General features: G+C 40.9%; 1 protein-coding gene across 2 annotated transcripts in view; it reads left to right on the top strand.

The window, feature by feature from the left end:
* The window catches only part of RETREG1 (reticulophagy regulator 1), a 103,818-nt gene that overhangs the window by 19,010 nt on the left and 63,631 nt on the right, over positions 1 to 21,177 (top strand). The window contains exons 2-3 of one of the 2 annotated variants that reach the window (XM_039527606.1): positions 8,841 to 8,947; positions 11,644 to 11,674. The exons of the other annotated variant lie outside the window; for it this stretch is intronic. Of the exons in view, the coding sequence (XP_039383540.1) occupies positions 8,841 to 8,947; positions 11,644 to 11,674 (138 nt within the window). The remainder of the gene's footprint in view (positions 1 to 8,840; positions 8,948 to 11,643; positions 11,675 to 21,177) is intronic. 2 annotated transcript variants of the gene reach the window in all.

Here is a 21,177-nt window from a genome sequence, read left to right as displayed (position 1 = left end):
GTATTTCAAATATATACCTCAATCCAGATCTTTCATTGCATGGTTGAGGACGCATGCAAAAAACAGGTTAAATAAGACAGGAGTGAGAACACATCCTTGTTTCATGCCGTTGGTGATGTTGAAGGGGGCAGATGTGGCTCCATCAGACAATACTTCGCCTGTCATGCTGTCATGAAAAAGGCGTATAATCTGGACAAATTTTCTTGGGCAGCCAAGTCATGTTAGAATAGTCCAAAGGGCTTCCCTGTTGACGGTATCAAATGCCTTTGTCAGGTCTATGAAAACAGCATACAGGGGCATGTTCTGTTCAATGCACTTCTCTTGTATTTGTCTGACAGCAAACACCATGTCGACTGTGCTCCGGCCTGGTCGAAAACCACATTGACTTTCAGGTAGATTTGCCTTGGAAATACTGGCTGTTAGGCGGTTCAAGATGATGCGGGCGATGATTTTCCCTCCAACGGAGAGGAGGGATATGCCTCTATAATTTCCACATTCTGCTTTGCTGCCTTTGTTCTTGAAAAGAGAGAAAATAGCAGCATCGCGGAGGTCCTGTGGTATGTTTTCATCCTCCCAGATGCTGATGATCATGCTGTGTAACGCTGCTAGTGCTGCTGGACCTGCTGCTTTGTATATCTCTACTGGTATCCCATCTTTTCCAGGAGCTTTTCCTGAACTCATCTGGCTAACAGCTTTCTTAATCTCATCTATAGTGGGCAGAGAGTCAAGATCTGACAGAGCAGGTTGTTGTGGAATTTCATTGAGGACGTTATTATTCACAGTTGATGGTCTATTGAGAAGGTTGCTAAAGTGTTTTGGCCATCTTTCGTTGATGCCTTCTTTATCTTTAATCAGCGTTGTGTTGTCTGATGAGAGCAGTGGGGTGGTCCTTAGTTTAGAAGGTCCATAGACAGTCTTAATAGCACTGAAGAACATCTTTGAGTTGTGAGTCTCAGCATAGCGCTCAATTTCTTTGGCTTTGCTCTCCCACCAGTTGTCTTGTATCTGACGGAGGTCTTTCTGTGTTTTGCTCTGAAGGTACTTGAAATGGTCCCGTTTGGAGACTGAGGAGGGCTCATTCTGCCATTCGATAAAGGCTTTTCTCTTTACTTCCAGAGCTGAGCATATTTCTTCAGCTTCTACAACAAAGGCAAATGTAATATTGGCATGAGCCAATATGGATGCTTTAGCAAAGGCAAGTTTTAGCTGATTGTATGCATGCTGGGCCTAGGGAGACCAATGGAATTGGACGTTTTTCTGGACGAGAGTAGTAAGGGGCTCAGTTTTGTTTTGAAAAGTTCAGGATAAATCTTTGATAAAAATTGGCGAATCCCAGGAAGTGTTTCAAGACGTGTACTGTGTGGCGAGTTGGCCGATCTTGTATGGCTTGGACCTTGTGTGGGTCTCTCTGGATCTCTTCTGGGGATAAGATGAAGCCCAAGAACTCTTTGAAGATCTGATAGAAGGCAGGCTTCTCAAGCTTTGCATAAAGGCCATGCTGCCATAAGCATTCCATGACGCTTTGGACATGAGCATTATGATGTTCAGGGCAGTTGGAGAAAATCAATGTGTCAGATGTAGCTTCAATGGAAGGTTCTGCCTGGACAGCCACCCCATCTGAGTCTCAAGGTTTGGATGTTGGGACAGCAACCCCTGGTCTCCAACAGTGTTGATAGAAAACAGACTTCTTGTGTTTGTCACCAAGTGAGTGGATTGTGGCGGACCAGCCAGGAGATACCAATGATCAGGGAAAGCATGGTGAATGAATCACATCAAACTGTAATGTTTCCCTATGCCTCTGAAACATGGTCTCCAGGGGAGCTGTTTCCTCCGTTATTGGATCAGAGGACAAGGAGGAGCTATCAGGTAATCTCTATAAGGTCAGGAGTGGCCTTAGGTTTCAGGGGAATCTGCAGGATCTGGGCTGCCTCTGCATCGATGACTCAGGTGTAGCTCACAGATTCAATCAGGGCTGGTAAGATGGGATTTTGTAGGGGCACCCCAGGTATGTGCAACTGGACCAGCACCTAGAAATGGAGAGCCCTTGGGCAGGGCTCCAGGTGCATTCCAGTCAAAACTGAAATATGAGGGAGCTCTTTTCTCCGACTCCTTGGAGTTCGTAGAGGGCAGGCAGAAATGGAGTGACCTGACTCACCGTAACAGAAGCAGAGATGGTGTTGGCGTCGTCGTTCCTTTTTTTCTATGGGGATGAGCCATTGATGGTCCACGTCTGCCCGCATTGGTAGAGACCTGCAAATTTGCAGATATCCGCAACATGTTTGTGGATTGTGGATGGATGTAGATCCAAATTTTATGTGTAGAGCCCAGCAATCTGCAGATATGTGCTTTAGATCCAGGGGTCATGTTTGCAGATCGGATGCGGATACAAATTTTGTATCCGTGCAGGGCTCTATGCATTGGCTTGGCTGGAGGCAGTGGTGAAAAGATCACAGTACCTGGATTGGAGAGTCACAAGACCTCCATTTTTTCCCTCTTTGTTCTAGTAACGGGTTGTCTATACGAATGGAAAGATCCACGGGGGCATCCAGACTCATGAGCGTCTCTACCCAGGCTAATTTGTCCTTCATTTAGTCTTTCAGGTCCACCAGAACAACTACCTCTGTGCTGCCTTGTTCCAGTCAGTATTGGCCGTGAGGCGGTGGAATTGCGCAGCACAAGAGGCGACTGTTCCCTGCCCCTGTTGGAGCTTCCTTAGTGTAGCCTCTGCTGTTCAAGCTCGGTGTAGATCATCAAAGAGGACTGACATGCCTTGGAGGAAGACCTCCCATTTGGACACTACTGGTCTATTGCACTCCAAGAAGGAGGAGACAGTGTAAGGCTTTCTTGAACAGCTGGCTGATAACCAGACTCATCTTTGCATGATCAGTGCTATGGAACTGAGGGGACATCATAAACAGGAGATGGAACTGGTTTATAAACTCTGGGTATCACTGGTGATTATTGTCAAACTGTTCTGGCTGTGGTGTGATGCTGACAGGCCAGATGCCAGCTCTTGCCCAGGTTGCAGGCATTAGCTAAGAACTGACAACCTTGTAACTGGAGACCAGGCCAGGTCTCCTGTATGTTAGTTTTGCTCAAAATAGGTGTTAGACTTATAAGAATGAATTTAGTGTTTAGACACTATGAAATGCTTGTAAGTTGCTGCATGCATTAATCTCACTTGTAATGTGTATACTCCATGTTATAAGAAAATTTATAACTTTAAAAATGTTTGCCCTGAACTTGTGAATTTAGGCATGGGAATCATTCCTCCTCTCCATCATTCCAAAGGACTATCAAAATCAGATAGGCCATCAAGAATTATTGCAATATAAATGACTGGTTAATGGTCCTATCACACCTTGGAAATACTACATGCAAGGAAGTCTTGTGGGCTTGGAAGATGAATGAAGGAAATAAAACAAAGCCACAGGAAAATTTTCCATCTCTTTGGCCATTTGAACTATGAAGGGCCAGAGACTCTAAACTGAAGCCAGAAATCCCCAGGGATTGACTCCTGGGTCTGTTCTGCAAGATACTTTTAATTGATAGATCAATACAACTCTGTCACTCTCCAGATTTAGATAGTAACTTTTTTATGTATATGTTTGCTTGCTTTAACCTGTAAATAAGAGTCGTTCCTTTTTTGGATTGTCTACCAGTGCTGCCTTTGGTGTAAGATCTAGAGTACCAGTTGATTTGCGAGTAACTGACTGGTTTCTTGGGACTGGGAGCAACCTAAATGAGAAGCAGCACTGTCTTATAAAACCCCTGAATCACTGGTGATTATCATCAAACTGTTCTGTCAGTGGTATTGGGGAACGGCTGTACGAGCCATATATGGAGGGTGATGTTTCAACATGCAGCTGCATGACATGGTCCTGCAATAGCTGGTTCTCCGAGGTCAGATGGATGACACGGGCCTGTAGGGGTTAGTTGTCCATCTGAAGGCATGTAGTCCACTCATGTGTCCAGTGCTCCCAAAGGGTTAGCCAGGTCCATTCTGCTGGCACTGGGATTGCTCCTGCGGCTTATGTGGTCCATGCAAAGTGTCGTGACCAGGATGTGGGCGGTCTGAACTAGTAGTTGGTGCAGGAGTTGGGAGTCAGGCCAGATCCAATACCACGAGGTCATAGTCCAAGACAGGCCAGAGGGCAAACCAAAATGAGGTATCAGGAGGCAGGCAGGGCCAGGGTACCAGGCGGTCAGCAGCATGCAGTAGGAGCAGGTATCTCAGGGGAAGCAGCCCAGGGAATCAAAGAAGGGAGAACCCTGTTGCTTGGACAGCTTCCTGTTTCTGTGCTGGGTTTATATAGAAGCTATGAACCAGTCAGGCTGCATAGCATCCTGTCAGTCGGATTCCAGGACTGGGGTCTTCTGTCAGAGTTCAGCTCCTATTCGGACAACAATTAGCAGGTCACTGAGTGACAGTATGGAGTTTACTAGCTCTGGAAAGCCCTGTGGATAAGTGTTCAAGACCTGTGGTCCCTGCACCTGTCCTCTTAATTATTTACCACTCCCACATTTTTGTGCAATCTGAAAACTTTGAGTGATGAGTTTGTTTTCTTCCTGGTCATTGCTAAAAATATTAAGTAGCATAAGGCCAAAAGCTGATCCCTGCAGGACCTCACTAGAGACGCACCTGAGCGGCAGTGATGCTCCATTTACAATTACATTTTGAGACCTGTCAGCCAGTTTAATGTGTGCCAGGCTAATTCTGTATCATGCTAATTTTTAAATCAAAAGTCATGTGGTACCAAGTCCAAGGCGTCACAGAAGTATATTACATCGTTACTGCCTTTATCAACCAAACTTGTAATCTCATCAAAAAATTGGCACAACATTAGCTTTCTTCCAGTCTTTTGGAACTTCCTCTGTGATCCAGGACTTGAGAAACAACATTAGCAGTTCAGAGAACTTCTTAACCAGCTCTTTTAAAATGTTCTTGGATACAGCTTATCTGGGCCTGGTGATTTTAAAAATGTCTGAAAAATTAGAAGTAATTAGGACTACTTTGACTCACTGAAATGTGTAAGCTTGCAATGCTTAGGTCATCATACAGGAAGTATCGTGGCTCAAAATGAGCAATGACCCCATCAATATAAAGTACATACCGTATTTTCCGGTGTATAAGACGACTTTCTATACTAAAAAACAACCCCCAAAAATCGGGGGTCGTCTTATACGCCGGGTATAAACAGCGGGCAGCCCAGAGCCCTCTGATTCCCGGCCGCGGCTGGGATTTAAAAGGCTCTGGGCTCCCCGCCGCAGCGGGCAGCCCAGAGCCCTCTGACTCCCCGCCGCGGCTGGGATTTAAAAGGCTCTGGGCTCCCCGCCGCAGCGGGCAGCCCAGAGCCCTCTGATTCCCGGCCGCGGCTGGGATTTAAAAGGCTCTGGGCTCCCCCCCTCAGAAGGGGGGGTCGTCTTATACGGCGAGTATAGGCCAAAACCTATGTTTTAACTGTAAAATTAGGGGGTCGTCTTATACGCCCAGTCGCCTTATACGCCGGAAAATACGGTATTTGGGGTGGCCGTGGCTCTCAGACCTTCACCAAGGGACATATTTTCAAAGGTAATGAGTCACTTAAAGATGGAAAGAGATGCCTGATTAGATTTTTTTTTTTTCAAAGCACCTAGATGTCTAAATCCCATTCACTTCAATGGAGTTGAGTACCTAAGGGCTTTTGAAAATCCCATTAGGCACCTATTTGCATCTTCAGATGCCTAATTACCCTTGAAAATCTGGACCCAGGTGCCATGCAGTGGTGTCTGCTCACTGTCTTTTAGAGGTCCAATATACTTTTCTTGGACTACTGGGTCATGAGACCCCATTTTCTCAGGGAATAATGTGGACCATTCACACCATATACAGTCTCTTCAGTAAGTTAGGCGTCAGGGCAAGTCTTCACTGCAGCCAGATTAAATGCTCATGCTATATCAAGGATGTTTTCATGGTACAAAATGTTTGAGGAAATATTGGGACAACATAGTTTTGGAACCATTATGGAAAAGGGTTTTGAATTAAGGAGATCTACTACTTGCATGTCAGAGAGGGTGCATGTGTACCTTGTGGTATTATTCTCTGTACACTTGCTAGTTTCTTACGGGCAAGCATGTATGCTGAAGCACACCAAAAATGCCAATTTGTGGTACCATCAGAGTGACTAATTTTTATAATTCACATCTTTTCTATTCGCAAGAAAGCTAATCCTATGGAGTTGACACATTGTATGTGTGTGAGAAAGAGAGAGAGAGACACTGAGGCCTGGTCTATACTAGGAAATTAGGTCAATATAACTACACCACTCGGGTGTGAAAAATCCACAGCCCTGAGTAACTCAGTTAAACAGACCTAACCCCTGGTGTATACAGTGCTAGGTCAATGGGAGAATTCTCCTATTAACCTAGCTACTGCCTCTTGGGCAGTTGGAATATCTACACAGATGGGAGAAACCCTCCTGTTGGCGCAGGTACCGTCTTCACTAGAGAAGAGACAATCACTAATATCGCATGCCTGTAATCACTGAGGAATCTAGCACACTAGGTTAATTCTGGGTGAATCATCTGCCTGATATACTATGGAATTGTTTTAAATGTTGCACCCTTCTTTGGTTGTTGGGGACTGGAGCTAACTTTATTTATTTATTTATTTATTTATTTTCAATAAGCAGAATGTGAGTTTACTTCAAAAACTGTATATTGTTCCCTCTTCTGGGCCCAAGTGGTTAGCTAATATTTGGGGCCTTGTTGTTTCCATTAGGAGGAGAAATTGATTATAAGAATTAGGTATTTTGTTGGTGTAATGCAGTTTATTTACGAAGATTGTACATAAAATCCTGTCTCTCTGAACAAAGTAGAAACAAGCACCAGGCAGTTTCTGTGCTTAGAAATCCAGTGTGCCTTTCTAACAAGTACTGTTAGATCTGTCTAAAAGATCTGTCTCTTGGTTCCCTCCCAGATGTGCACTCACCAAAATTTGTCTTGCTGTTGGGTTCTTGCATGCAGACTTGAACATCTGCAAGCAATCAGTTCACAGTCTCTGGGAAACCCTCAGTTAGGGTGACCAGATGTCCTGATTTTATAGGGACAGTCCCGATTTTTGCGTCTTTTTCTTATATAGGCTCCTATTACTCCCACCCCCATCCCGATTTTTCACTCTTGCTGTCTGGTCACCCTATCCTCAGTTCATATACCTTATTTTCTATTTGGCCACATGATGTGGGCCAGTGTCTTGGACAGTGGCTTCCTTTGTTTTCAGCTACCACTATGTAAAGGAGCTTTTAAATTGCTCCATCTGTTTATCCTGAAAGAAAGGAGCATAACACACCCCATCACCTTTAATGAGGTCTATTAGTGTTCATAGATCAAAGACCTTCTTGTAGAGAGCCATTTACATCTTCCAGCATAATAATATATTTTTTCCACTAAGTGAATTTGGATCCTGTCAACCTTCCGATCATTTCTTGTAGGGATAACTTTAGTGGAAAGTGAAAGATCTGCCAGTGAAAGAGAGAAGATTCTAATTATTTGATAAATGTTTCTATACATACTTGCATGCCAAGATCAGCAGTAGTATGGTAAACCAGTGTATGCACACTCTCTAAGTCAGTGGTTCTCAAATGTTTGTACTGGTGATCCCTTTCACATAGCAAGCCTCTGTGTGCTCCCCCCCTTTTAAATTAAAAACACTTCTTTACGTATTTAACACCATTATAAATGCTGGAGGCAAAGTGGGGTTTGGGATGGAGGCTGACAGCTTGCACCCCCCCCATGTAATAACCTTGTGACCCCCTGAGGGGTCCCAACCCCTAGTTTGAGAACCCCTGCTCTAAGTCCAACTTCTCTTAAATGGACATGGTTGCCATTTTGTTATGAAAAAGAAAAATAAATAATAAAATAATTAATAAAAATAATTAAAACTTAATTTCTTTAAAAGCAAATTGTGGTATTATACCCTGAGCAGTATAATTGTTTAATTTTTCTATAAAGCTGGATCAATCCATATTAAGTAATTTGACCATAGATTAGATATTTAGGGTCGTTGCTGATACTGTATTAAAAAATAAGCAAACAGAAGGGCTTGTCTATAGGGTATGGTAGTGTGCATCAGTGCCACATGAATTCTAATGCACATGAGCATGTCACTTGCTAGTTGGCCTATGTAGACCCTGCCGGTGTACATTAAAAGTTCTCTAATACCCGTTTCAAACAGTACTGTTAAGGCACACTAAGGAACTTTTAGTGTGCATCAGCAGGATCTCTGAAGACCAATTAGTGTGCAGCATGCAAATGTGTATTAGAATTCACACCGCACTGAAGTGCACTACCACATCATGTAAACAAGCCCATTCTGTCCCGTTTTCCTTCCTACCCTTTGTTCATGTTAATTTAAAAAAAAGACTCCCTAAGATGTAACGCCTAGACAATTTCAATTACAAAGTTTTTCCCTCTAGAACCTGTGGAAATGCGCATGGAACACTTGAGCATATTTTGTTTTTGAGGTTTTTTCTTGTTGCTTCTTAGCTAAAATGTTTCATGGGTTTTTTTGTTTGTTTGTTTTTTAAGAGTGTTTCCGCTATCAAGCTCAACAGATGCTTAAATATAGTTTTTTAAGCCAGGGTATAATGGCCATACTATACTATTATTCAGTGTTTGCTTCTTGGAAATGACACTGAGAAGAGCAAATTCAGTGGAACTATTAAAGCAATGTCAATATACATTTATTTTGTTTGTATTTGGTTATTCAGGTTTGGGTACAATCATGGTCCTATATAAGTGCAATCATGGTCTATACTATAAGTTAAAACATTTAGAGTGATTTTTTTTTAAATATATCCTAGGTTCCTTGCACTGACTCCTTGGAGAGTATATCAGCTGACTTCTCTCATAATACTTGGGGTTGTAATTATGCAGATAATGAAGGATATGGTATTATCTCGGATAAAAGGTAAGGCAATCATCAGTATCGTAATTTACCTTTAATTTACAAATGTTTGCCTATGCTGGCTCTCATCCTACTGGTGCCCCTATTTTTTGTTTAATTTTTGTGAGTGTGTAATGTGTCATAGTAAAAGCATTAAATGTGTAACGTTTTCTGAGACAAATGACTAGTAATCTCTGAAGAAGTTTTAAAAGGAAATTCTACTCTAAAATAAAGTGATTTTTCAAAGTGAACTCATTATGTCATTGCCTGTTTTTCATGACTCTTGTTTCCTGCAAAGTGTTTAAAAAGTTTCTAAAGGTATGTTTACCCTACAGTGTAAGCCCAAGGTTCAAACTCAGGCTCAAGCCTAACCCCCCTTGCATCTACACACAAATCACTATGACCCAGGGCTCGGACCCAGCGTCCCTGGATTTTATGGATACATCTACGCAGCAAAGACAAACCCCATGGGCCAGCTGTCTTGGGCTGGGGCTGCGGGGCTGTTTCATTGCTATGTAGACTTCCAGGCTTGGGCTGGAACCCAGGCTCTGGACCTCCCTCCCCATCCCCCGGCTCTGAGCCTGAGTTAAGCTGGGAACCTAGGTTCAAGCCCTATTGCTTAACCATGTAGATTCAACCCCACCGGACTTGTGCTGTGGGAGTACGTCAAAAGTATTCCACAATCCCAGAGATCAACTTTTTGTCTTCCGGGACAGTCAAGCTTGGTGAACAGTCATGTTTTCTCACACGACACCGTGAACAAAGAATTAGAGCAGTCACATTTGGGGCAATGAGGGGAGAGGCGCGCTAAGAAGTCTAGGATATGAGTGGTTGGACTCAGGCCCACATAATGCAGTGTAGGCACCGGAGCCCCAGATTGGGACCCAGGGTTCAACAGTTTCTAACCTGGGGTTACAGATGAGTGTAGATGCCAACCCAAGTTCTGCTATCCCGGGACTTACATTGCAGTATAAGCATACCCTAAAAAGCAGCAGAAGAGTAAGGAAGTATATTTCCTATTTGTGCTGCTGCTTCAGATTACTGAGGCCTTTGTGTTTTCTGTTATGTTACAGGGTTTATGTGATCTTTAGTAATGAGTACCAGCTAATCATTTTTGGCACCTAATATTACTGATCTGATTGGAAGTGCAAGAGTGTACTCCTATTTTTATTATTTGACAGTCCAGCAGTGTTAGATAAGGCCAATAAAGCTATATGTTGCTAACTGTGAAATCATGGGATAGTCATATTTCACCTGGGCTAATATAAAATGTCTCCAGTGACTTCAGAGGAAGAGTTCAGGAAAGCCCAAAACTACTAGAGTACTCTCATGAAGAATCTGTCTTTTAGCTTGAACCAGAAACTTTTTTAGATCTGAAATCAACAAATTATCACTTGAACTAAAAGAGAAAATCTGTTAGCTCTTCGTGGGAGAATAACTTTTATTTAACTCTAGCCAACCACTAGATGGCAAAACTGTTGTTGTATAGTGACAAATACAGAAAGTGATTGTCACATTTTTGGATTGCAAAATTAGATTACATTTGGATAACAAAGTTAGATTACATTGGGTATCTAATCATTCAGACCAGGTAAAATAAGTACATTGATTTTTCATGAATATTTCAAACTGTTTTGAGATATCAAGTTTACAGAAAACATGTTAAAAGAACAGGACTACTTGTGGCACCTTAGAGACTAACAAATTTATTTGAGCATAAGCTTTCTTGGGCTACAGCCCACTTCATTGGATGCATAGACTGGAACATACAGCAAGAAGATATTTATACATACAGAGAACATGAAAAGGTGGAAGTAGCCATACCAACTGTAAGAGGCCAATCAATTTGAGATGAGCTATCATCAGCAGGAGGAAAAAAAAACTTTTGAAGTGATAATTGAGATATGACCCATAGAAGGTGTGAGGATACTTAACATTGGGAAATAGATTCAATTAGTGTAATGCCCAAACCATTCCCAGTCTCTGTTCAAACCTAAGTTAGTTGTATCTAATTTGCATATTAATTCAAGTTCAGCAGTCTCTCTTTGGAGTCTGTTTTTGAAGTTTTTTTGTTGTAAAATTGCCACCTTCAAGTCTGTCACTGAGTGGTTAGAGAGGTTGAAGTGTTCTCCCACTGGTTTTTGAATGTTATGATTCCTGATGTCAGATTTGTGTCCATTTATTCTTTTGCGTAGAGACTGTCTGGTTTGGCCAATGTATATGGCAGAGGGGCATTGCTGGCACATGATGGCATATATCACGTTGGTAGATGTGCAGGTGAACAAGCCCCTGAGGGTGGGGCTGATGTGATTAGATCCTATGATGGTGTCACTTGAATAGATATGTGGACAGAGTTGGCATCGAGCTTTGTTGGAAGGATAGGTTCCTGGGTTAGTGCTTACGTTGTATGGTGTGCGGTTGTTGGTGAGTATTTGCTTCAGGTTGGGGGCTGTCTGTAAGCGAGGACTGGTCTGTCTTCCAAGATCTGTGAGAGAAACATGTTGATTTTCTGAAGCATGTTACTCCATTGTTTAAAATGGAAAGGGTGAATGATTTTTTTTACTAGTAATATGGGTAAATGTGACTTGTATTATAGAACTACAGAGATTTTTAGAGCAATTCTTCTGTAATTTGGAGCACTGTTGAAAAATTGAAAGGGGGAAAACAGTTCTGCTGTATATATCAGTGCTATTTTTCATTTTATGCTTTGCTTATTTCAGGTGCACAGCTATGGAGGAGCCTCACTGACAGGTAGGTGCCATTTAAAAATTCTGAATTTTACAAATGATTCTCCCAAATAGCCCACAAAACAAGAACTAAGTTATTTTGACCACAGTGTAGTTTATTATTCTATATTACTGGCTGTTCACATGATGCCTCAGTTTTAAATAGTATTCTTTGTGAAAGTCATAACATTTTTTATTTGAATTGTATCACAATATATTATTCAGTCAAGTATCAGATTTTAAAAATCAACCTTCTTTTTGAATGTTACCATTTTCTTCTTTAAAAAGTATTGTCCTCTTCTGGGTTTTCTGCCACTTACAATGTGTTTAATTTGAAGTTACTTCTTGAAAGATGCTGGATTTACAGCTCTGAAGAGTGATGTCTTCCATTCTTAGAAGTGTCAGTACAAAGTTCCCCTCTCCAATGCATGCCTGGTCAGTAGTGACCAGCACTAGACTGAAACAGTACAGTAGAACCTCGGAGTTATGAACACCAGAGTTACGAACTGACCACTCAATCACACACCTTGTTTGGAACCACAAATATGCACTCGGACAGCAGCAGAGACCAAAAAAATAAAAATAAAATGTACAGTACTGTGTTAAATGTAAACTACTAAAAAATAAAGGGAAAGTTCAAAAAAAATTTTTTGACAAGGTCAGGGAACTGTTTCTGTGTTTAATTTAAATTAAGATGGTTCAAAGCAGCCTTTTCCCGCTGCATAGTAAAGTTTCAAAGCTGTATTAAGTCAATGTTAGGTGGTAAACTTTTTTAAGAACAACCATAACATTTTGTTCAGAGTTACAAACATCTCAGAGTTACGAACAGCCTCCATTCCCGAGGTGTTCATAATTCTTAGGTTCTACTATAGATCAATTCAATGCTCTGTCAGTTGCTAGCATCTCTAAAATGGCTACCATGGATACCAATTAATGATGGTTGTGAAACCTATTACTAGGCATTGGACTATCACAGCTGGCTAATTTTGTCTGTCTAACCCCCCTATATTTATCCCACACACACAAATGTTTGTATAGTGTCATTGGGGTAGATTAGCTGTATTTCATTAGTGGATGAAATGAATCTTATGTACAGTCTATGAAGTAATTTGGGAACCTTCTGAATAAAAATGCTATAGAAATGTAAGGCATTATTACTTTACACAGGCTACCAAACAGCTGTTAGATGGTAATGATTTTCAGTTACCTTACTACTGACAACATTTGAAACAATGGCCTTGAGGTGTAAGGCACAGACTTAGTGACATCATTTAAAAATTCTACTCAGCTCTAGCTGTGCACTGGAAAGCTAGCAATCCATAATGTGACACGGAAACACAAGATTCAGCTTTTATTCTTTTCTAAATAGGTATTTATGTCTTCCTCATTCGGTATTATTGTATCGCAGTGCTTCCACTGATGTATTAGACAATGTAATGTGGGTCTCCTCTTTTCTCTCATCCTCTTTGTGGGCTGTGTAGTGTTTTGCTTTGGTAGTTTTTCAAAATACATAAATGCAGCTGTTTGCTTACATTAGAGTGCTTGGAATGGAAGGTGGTGAAGTGTGTTTACCACAGAATCTTTGGACCCACATCCAATTTAGTTTGCAAAGAGAGGCTTCTGGATCGTAAAGGAAAATTACTCCTTAGAGAATCAAGGTAGTTAGAACATCACTCCAAGACCCTTTGTCCTCTGAAAATGACAAGCAAAGGGACAGCTCTCCCGGGCGGTTGTCAACTAGAGCATTAAAGGATAAACACCATTAGTAAATCCTTCTTTAAATAACTTATCTCCATATTTTTAAAATGTATGTACCTATAATACTTTACTGATGAATGAGATCAACTATAAATTAACAATAATACAGGTTCTGAACTGCATATTTGAGCGTTATGCTCAATCTTTGCCATATCATTCCTTCTTTCCTGTTTTCCTTACTGAGAATTTTTCAGTATTGCATTATTTAATATTGTGGTATTGGATAAGGGCTAGATCCTAACCTCTGTTGTGTTGGTGCACAAGGTGGAGAGAGGGGAAGAAAACACAGGGAATCTCTTCCTCCCTGTGCAAGTAGTTGGTCCGGACCTCTGCCTAGGGCTGAAGACTGTGTGGCGTTGAGTTGGCCTGCACACCACAGTTCCAAAGAGATGCTGACTGCTAGATAGAAGGTGTGTCCATTGCCCACTGGCAACTAGCCCTTGTACCTGGTTGATGGAGTGTACACTAGCCAGGAGCATCTGCTGCCTCGATCAAAAGGAAAAACAGTGTCTAGCAGCATATTGGCAGTAGCCCTGCCTGTGCTACCTTGACCTATAACTATATGACGGCATTATGTAAAGTGCTAAAGTGGCATGTCTGTCCCCTACTCATGTCCTTTATGAAAGGGGAGGATTTTCCTTTAAGTATTTGTAGTTATTTTCTGATTTACTGTCTAAAAAATGTTTTTAGAAGAAAACTAGTAATGTAGAACAAAGTAATGTATTTAATAAGGTTATTCACATCTTAGTTTTGATTTCAGGCATGCAAATTCAAATGAAATTACATTTGCCTATTTAATAATATGCCTATGTGCTATTCATATGATAAAATTGCCTGTACAATTTATCACATGCTTATGACCACATCAGTGCCAACTAAGCCATCTCTTGGGAATTGTTCTGACGTTCCAAACTCATGAGCAGCTTCAAATCACCCCCATTTTGTTGCAGCTCACTCTACCATAAAATCATTTCCTCCTTTTGCTTCCAGATGTGGAATTTCCTCCTCCTCCTCCCTCCTCAGATTACCCTTGCCTGAGTTCCAAGATAGGTGGGATTCAATCCTGGGCCAGTAACAATTTTTTCTAAACTTAAAATATTATAAATTTACATTTCACTGTCATGCAGAGATAGAAATGGAAACATTATACATTTGGAAAGGGGATATTCTTAGTTTTCCAGTTGATTATAGAATTTGGATTTAAAGGAGTGACCAATTTTTGTACAGAAAAGCTATTTAGGCCATTTTTGGAGGTATTTTTAATGTAATAGTTTTAATTTCTTTCCCCCTTTGAATCCCGTACAGCTGTATTCATGGCAACTGAGGCATATGGCTTTACAGTTGGATGAATAAAAAAGTCCCAATAATCATTTTTTAAACTCCTCTAAAACATTTTAAAGAGAGCATGTTTTAATAATGTGGTGCATACAGAACATCATGGTGTGGAGTGACATAAGTTTTATTGAAGCAGCAAAGAATCCTGTGGCACCTTATAGACTAACAGACGTTTTGCAGCATGAGCTTTCGTGGGTGAATACTCACTTCTTCGGATGCAAGCAGTGGCCACTGCTTGCATCTGAAGAAGTGGGTATTCACCCACGAAAGCTCATGCTGCAAAACGTTTGTTAGTCTATAAGGTGCCACAGGATTCTTTGCTGCTTCTACAGAACCAGACTAACACGGCTACCCCTCTGATACATAAGTTTTATTGGCATGCATTTGGAACAACCTATATTATTTGCTTACAGCTTTGCCACTGGTGAATGATGTGATCATCTCAAACACATGCCAGTAAAACATTCATCCTTCACAACACCAGGTATTCTAAAGGGAAAAACAGTTCAAGAGAGTTGGCACTTTTTCAAAGAGACATTATTAAGGACACACGAGCAAACTATCCCACTGGGTAGGAAAGATAGGAAGTATGGTAGGAGACCACCCTAGCTTAACTGGGAGATCTTCAATGATCTGAAACTCAAAAAAGAGTCCTAGAAAAAGTGGAAACTAGGTCAAACTACAGAGGATGAATATAAAATAACACAAGTATGTAGGGACAAAATTAGAAAAGCCAAGGCACAAAACCAGATTAAACTAGCTAGAGACATAAAGGGTAACAAGAAGACATTCTCCAAATACATTAGAAGCAAGAGGAAGACCAAGGACTGGGTAGGCCTGTTAATCAATGAAGAGGGAACACGGTAACAGAAAATGTAGGAATGGAAGAAGTGCTAAATGACTTTTTTGTTTCACTATTCACCAAAAAAATTAGTAACAATTGGACATCTAACATAGTAAATGTCAGTGAAAATGAAGTAAGATCAGAGGCTAAAATAGGGAAAGAACAAGTTAAATATTACTTAGACAAGTTAGATGCCTTCAAATCACCAGAGTCTGATGAAATAGATCCTAGAATACTCAAGGAGCTGAGAGAGGAAATATCTGAACCATTAGCAATTATCTTCAAAAAGTCAGGGAAGATAGGAGAGATTCCAGAGGATTGGAAAATGGCACAATATTTGTCCATGTATATAAAGGGGAATAAGGACAACCTGGGGAGTTACAGACCAGTCAGCTTAACTTCAGTACCTGGAAAAATAATGGAACAAATAATTAAAAATCAGTTTGCGAAGACCTAGAAGATAATAAGGTGGTAAGTAATAGTCAGCATGTATTTGTCGAGAACAAATCATGTCAAACCAACCTAATAGCTTTCTTTGACAAGCCTTGTGGTTGGGGGAAGTGGTAGATGTGGTATATCTTGACTTTAGTAAGGCTTTCAATAATGTCTCGCATGATCTTCTCATAAACAAACTAGGGAAATGCAACCTAGATGGAGCTTCTAGAAGGTGGGTGCAAAACTGTTTGGAAAACCATTCCCAGAATTATCAGTGGTTCACAGTCAAATTGGAAGAGCATATCGAGTGAGGTCCCTCAGGGATCAGTTCTGGGTCTGATTCTTTTCAGTATTGTCATCAGTGATTTAGATACTGGCATAAAGAGTATGCTTATAAAGTTTGCGGATGATACCATGGTGGGAGGGGTTGCAAGTGTCTTAGAGGATAGGATTAAAATTCAAAATGATCTGGAGAAATGGTCTGAAGTAAATAGGATGAAATTCAATAAGGACAAATGCAAAGTACTCCACTTAGGAAGGAATAATTGGTTGCACACATGTGAAATGGGAAATGACTGCTTAGGAAGGAGTACTGTGGAAAGGGATCTGGAGGTCATAGTGGATCACAAGCTGAATATGAGTCAACAGTGTAACACTTGCAAAAAAAAAAAAAAAGCAAACATCATTCTGGGATGTCTGTACTTGACCTTATTAGGGGGTGGAAAATAAACTTGAATTACGAGAGTTCCACAATAGTAATTCAGCATGCTTCTCTGAATGTTTATTCTGTTGCACACGTAAGTTTTCAGCATTGGCTGTTTGTTACTTTTCCCCCCTGTACTCTTACTGCTTGCCATTTTAATACTTGAACAACTGGTAGAGAGAACTTATAATCCTTCAGTCATTTGGCTTGTCTTCTTAGAGGGTATTTATAAACTATATTGTTAAGAGAGTTCCGTAGTGTCACTTACAACACAGAGAGTACTTTCAGTATTAAAGAAAAAATGACACTGTTTGCTTAAGTGGCTTTTCTGGATCATAATGCAAGTGACAATTTAATGAGAAATTTTCATAGAACCTAACTCATTCCATAAATGCAATATGCTAAAACTTTCTATAGATCTCTTTTCTAGTAAGCAAGAAAGACTACATTAAAAGTAAATGACACCAGTTATGTCAAACTCAAAAATCTAACGGCCAAATTCTACCAAAAATATAAATAGCATTTTTAAAAAGTACAAGTCCAGATCCTTTCTGAAAGGGAAAAAAAAATGTGGTATGTGGGGCTATAGGGAGGAAATATCCATGGGGAGATTTCCTTGAAAACATGGGTGGATTAGGGAAAGGTATACTCCCTACAGAAAAGACTACATGGTTCAACCTAAAACCTTGTCATGTTATGTGACATATGTTTGCATGGAGCATTTATCTCCTATTTTCAGGGATCATTCACCACAGCCACTGCCAGTCACAAGTATCAGTCCTTTTACACAAAGCTGGTGAGCAGCAATCTAGTTACAAGAATATGCATGTGGTCCTGTACAGAGATGGTGTAATAAAGCAGTTGTTCCTAAGCTTTGATCCATTACTCAGAACCTGAGTGTCTGATAATACTTCAGATGCCTTGCTGTGCTTTCTGATGCTAGAACATGGGCATAGAACCTCCAGTCATCTTGCTGCTGCCCTGGCATCATCACCCTTTTCCATGCTGTTACATTTTGTTTCAGAAAGCTAATAATTTTAAACACTTTCCCAGTATCCCCTTTGCATTTTTTTTAAAAAGTCTTGTAAATTCTATAAAGCAAAACATTCAGCTATAGGCAATGTACTGTAGATACAGCAATGAAAATAAATATTTTCAATTAAGAAAGCTGTTTTCCTGAAATCTGTGACTAGAGAAAATATTTTCAGCACTCATAACAAACCAAAGTTACATGATAATGAGCTAATTACTATTAATTGTTTCTAACTTCAGTTTGTAAATCACATTGCAAATTTCAGAAAGGAGAAATTTCAGAATTTTAAAAGAAAAAAGAATGCTGGCTTCAGTTAATTTAAGAATTCCAGGAATGTGTTTCACATTACTGTTATAGTGAATGAAATGAGACACCCAGAAACAATTACTAAAATATTTTTTGTTGCTCCTAAATAAAAATGATGTTAAAGCTTAGTGCCTGTAGAGTGGGGGCAGAGAGAGAGAGAGGAGATGATAATGTGTGAGAGCGAACTTAAAAAGTGGTAGGTTTTGACCTTTACTTGTATGTTGGTTCACTAAATACAAGCATTAGATTACAAAACGTAATACGGAAATTATTTACAGAGGACACAAGAACCTACAGTGACAGCTTTTTTTCTCTGGGTGTCTTGTGCAAACGTCCAGGTTCTGATGACAGTTGAGGGTGTGCTTACTAGCACAGCATCTGATTAGTCACTTAACTTAGCAAGGAATGTCCTGGCACATACCTTATCAAAGCATGTGACTATATCAACAGAATAACATGTTTATTTATTACTAAGCATTTCAACACACAGTCTAATGAAACAACATTGTTTTTGAACAATGTATAGAATACTAAGTGTTATGATACTTTATTTGAGTTGGTCTTCCCTATGAACAGATATTCAGTGTGTGTATCTATTGAAATATATTTTATTCTCCTTAAACTGATTCTCTAGCAGTTTAGTCAGTGCATGGACAATGTTCAAAAGTGTAATGTTGTCTGTCAGACTTCAACTATTTCTCATTCTTGCACTGAAAAAGATTGAAGCTAATATAGCCAACTTTTTTTCCCCATGCTTAGTAGTATTGCTTTTGTTGTATTTATTATTTCTTGAGACCAGGTGACCAAAAGTATCCTTGAGATTAGTCCATTACAAAGTTCCATGGTGATTAATATTTAACATAGGGAGAAAAAGGATTTTAAAGTATAAAATTCCTTCTCAGTTCACCCAGATGCAACTGCCACTCATTTAAACTGTGTCATGACATAACTCTGTCTCCAACCAGGAATGAAGTTTAGTCTAATAAAAATGATATCCTTTTAAAACTTGAAGCTTTCTTTCATTGCATAGTTTCTCTGGTAGTACATGTGAAATAATTCACTGAATTCATCTGTCAGCACTCTGGTCATTACTTTCTGTACTGTCAGAATGATGTTTAAGAGAAGTTCTTTATGAATATTCAAGAAATGCATTTATTTCTGTAACATCCAAACAGGCTAATGGGGACAAAATACATGTTAAAATAATTCTTGGGATTTCCTTGTCCTTTAAGGCATACAACAAGAAAGGCATTTTCAACAAACCTCAATAAAATTTTAACTTTCATGGAATCATAGAAATGTAGGGCAGAAAGGGATCGTCAGAGGTCATCAAGCCCATCCCTCTGAGGCAGGACCAAGTAAACCTAAATCATCCCTGAAGGGTGTTTGTCCAATCTGTTCTTAGAAACCTCCAATGATGGGGATTGCACAACCTCCATTGTAAGCCTATTCCAGAGTTTAACTCCATTATAGTTGTTCCTAATATCCAAGCTAAATCTCCCTTGCTGCAGATTAAGCTCATTACTACTTGTCAGGGCTGATTAATGTTTTGTGGGCCCGGCACCAAACATATTGTTGGCCCTTATGGGAGCAATGGAACATGGCACAGTGAGGTCGGTCCCCGGAGCGAGGGGCTGGCCAGGGACAATGGGGCATGGCAAGGTGGGGACGGACCCACTCCACCCAATGCTAGGGCACTGTTTACAAACCAGCAGTCGCCAGACACACACTGGCCCACCCAGCCCTGTGCTGCCAGTGTGCCCCTTCCCTTTGGGAACGGACCATGCTGCACCACACAGCACACACCCCCCACAGCATCCCCCAGACCCGCTGTGCCCAGCACCCCCCCACACACAAATGCACAGTGCACGCCACCACCCCTGCCCAGTGCCCCTCCTCAGCCCCACCACAACTGCCCAGCGCCCCACACAAAACCCCTACTCTGTAGTGCTCCAACACACACAGATTTCCCCAACTGCCCAGTGTCCTTCACCACAGCCCCACCACCACAACTACACAGCACCTCACACAGACCCTCCTACTGCCTAGCATCCCAAAACACACAAACCTCGCCCAGCGCCTGAGCCTCTCACCTCCTCACAGCTCAGCATCCTCCCCAGAGACCCACTCCCCCATGCCCTACCAAGCCCGTGCAGCAGGGATCCCCCCTACCAGCACAGTGCTAGGGGGGTGTCATAACTATAAAGGGAAGGGAACAGCCCTCCTGTGTACAGTACTATAAAATCCCTCCTGGTCAGACACACCAAAATCCTTTTACCTGTAAAGGGTTAAGAAGCTCAGGTAACCTGGCTGACACCTGACCCAAAGGACCAATAAGGGGACAAGATACTTTCAAATCTTGGTGGGGGGAAGGCTTTTGTTTGTGTGCTCTTTGTTTTGGGGGTTGTTCGCTCTTGGGACTAAGAGGGACCGGACATCAATCCAGGCTCTCCAAATCTTTCTGAACAAGTCTCTCATATTTCAAACTTGTAAGTAACAGCCAGGCAAGGCATGTTAGTTTTATCTTTGTTTCCTCAACTTATAAATGTTCCTTGTGCTAGAGCAGGGGTCGGCAACCTTTCAGAAGTGGTGTGCCGAGTCTTCATTTATTCACTCTAATTTAAGGTTTCGCGTGCCAGTAATACATTTTAACATTTCTGGAAGGTCTCTATAAGTCTATAATATATCTAAACTATTGTTGTATGTAAAGTAAATAAGGTTTTTAAAACATTTAAGAAGCTTCATTTACAATTAATTAAAATGCAGAGCCCCCCGGACCTGTGGCCAAGACCCGGGCAGTGTGAGTGCCACTGAAAATCAGCTCGCGTGCCGCCTTTGGCACACGTGCCATAGGTTGCCTACCCCTGTGCTAGAGGGTTTACCTCTGATTGCTGTACTTTGAACCTAAGGCTAGAGGGGGTTCCTCTGGGCTCTTTGAATCTGATTACCCTGAAAAGTTATTTTCCATCCTGATTTTACAGAGATGATTTTTACATTTTTCTTTAATTAAAAGCCTTCTTTTTAAGAACCTGATTGATTTTTCCTTGTTTTAAGATCCAAGGGGGTTGGATCTGGACTCACCAGGAATTGGTGGGGGGAGGAATGGTTAATTTC

The sequence above is a fragment of the Mauremys reevesii genome, linkage group 2, assembly GCF_016161935.1.
Source record: "Mauremys reevesii isolate NIE-2019 linkage group 2, ASM1616193v1, whole genome shotgun sequence".
NCBI classification, from domain to species: domain Eukaryota; kingdom Metazoa; phylum Chordata; order Testudines; family Geoemydidae; genus Mauremys; species Mauremys reevesii.
This window is presented reverse-complemented; position numbering and strand designations above follow the sequence as displayed.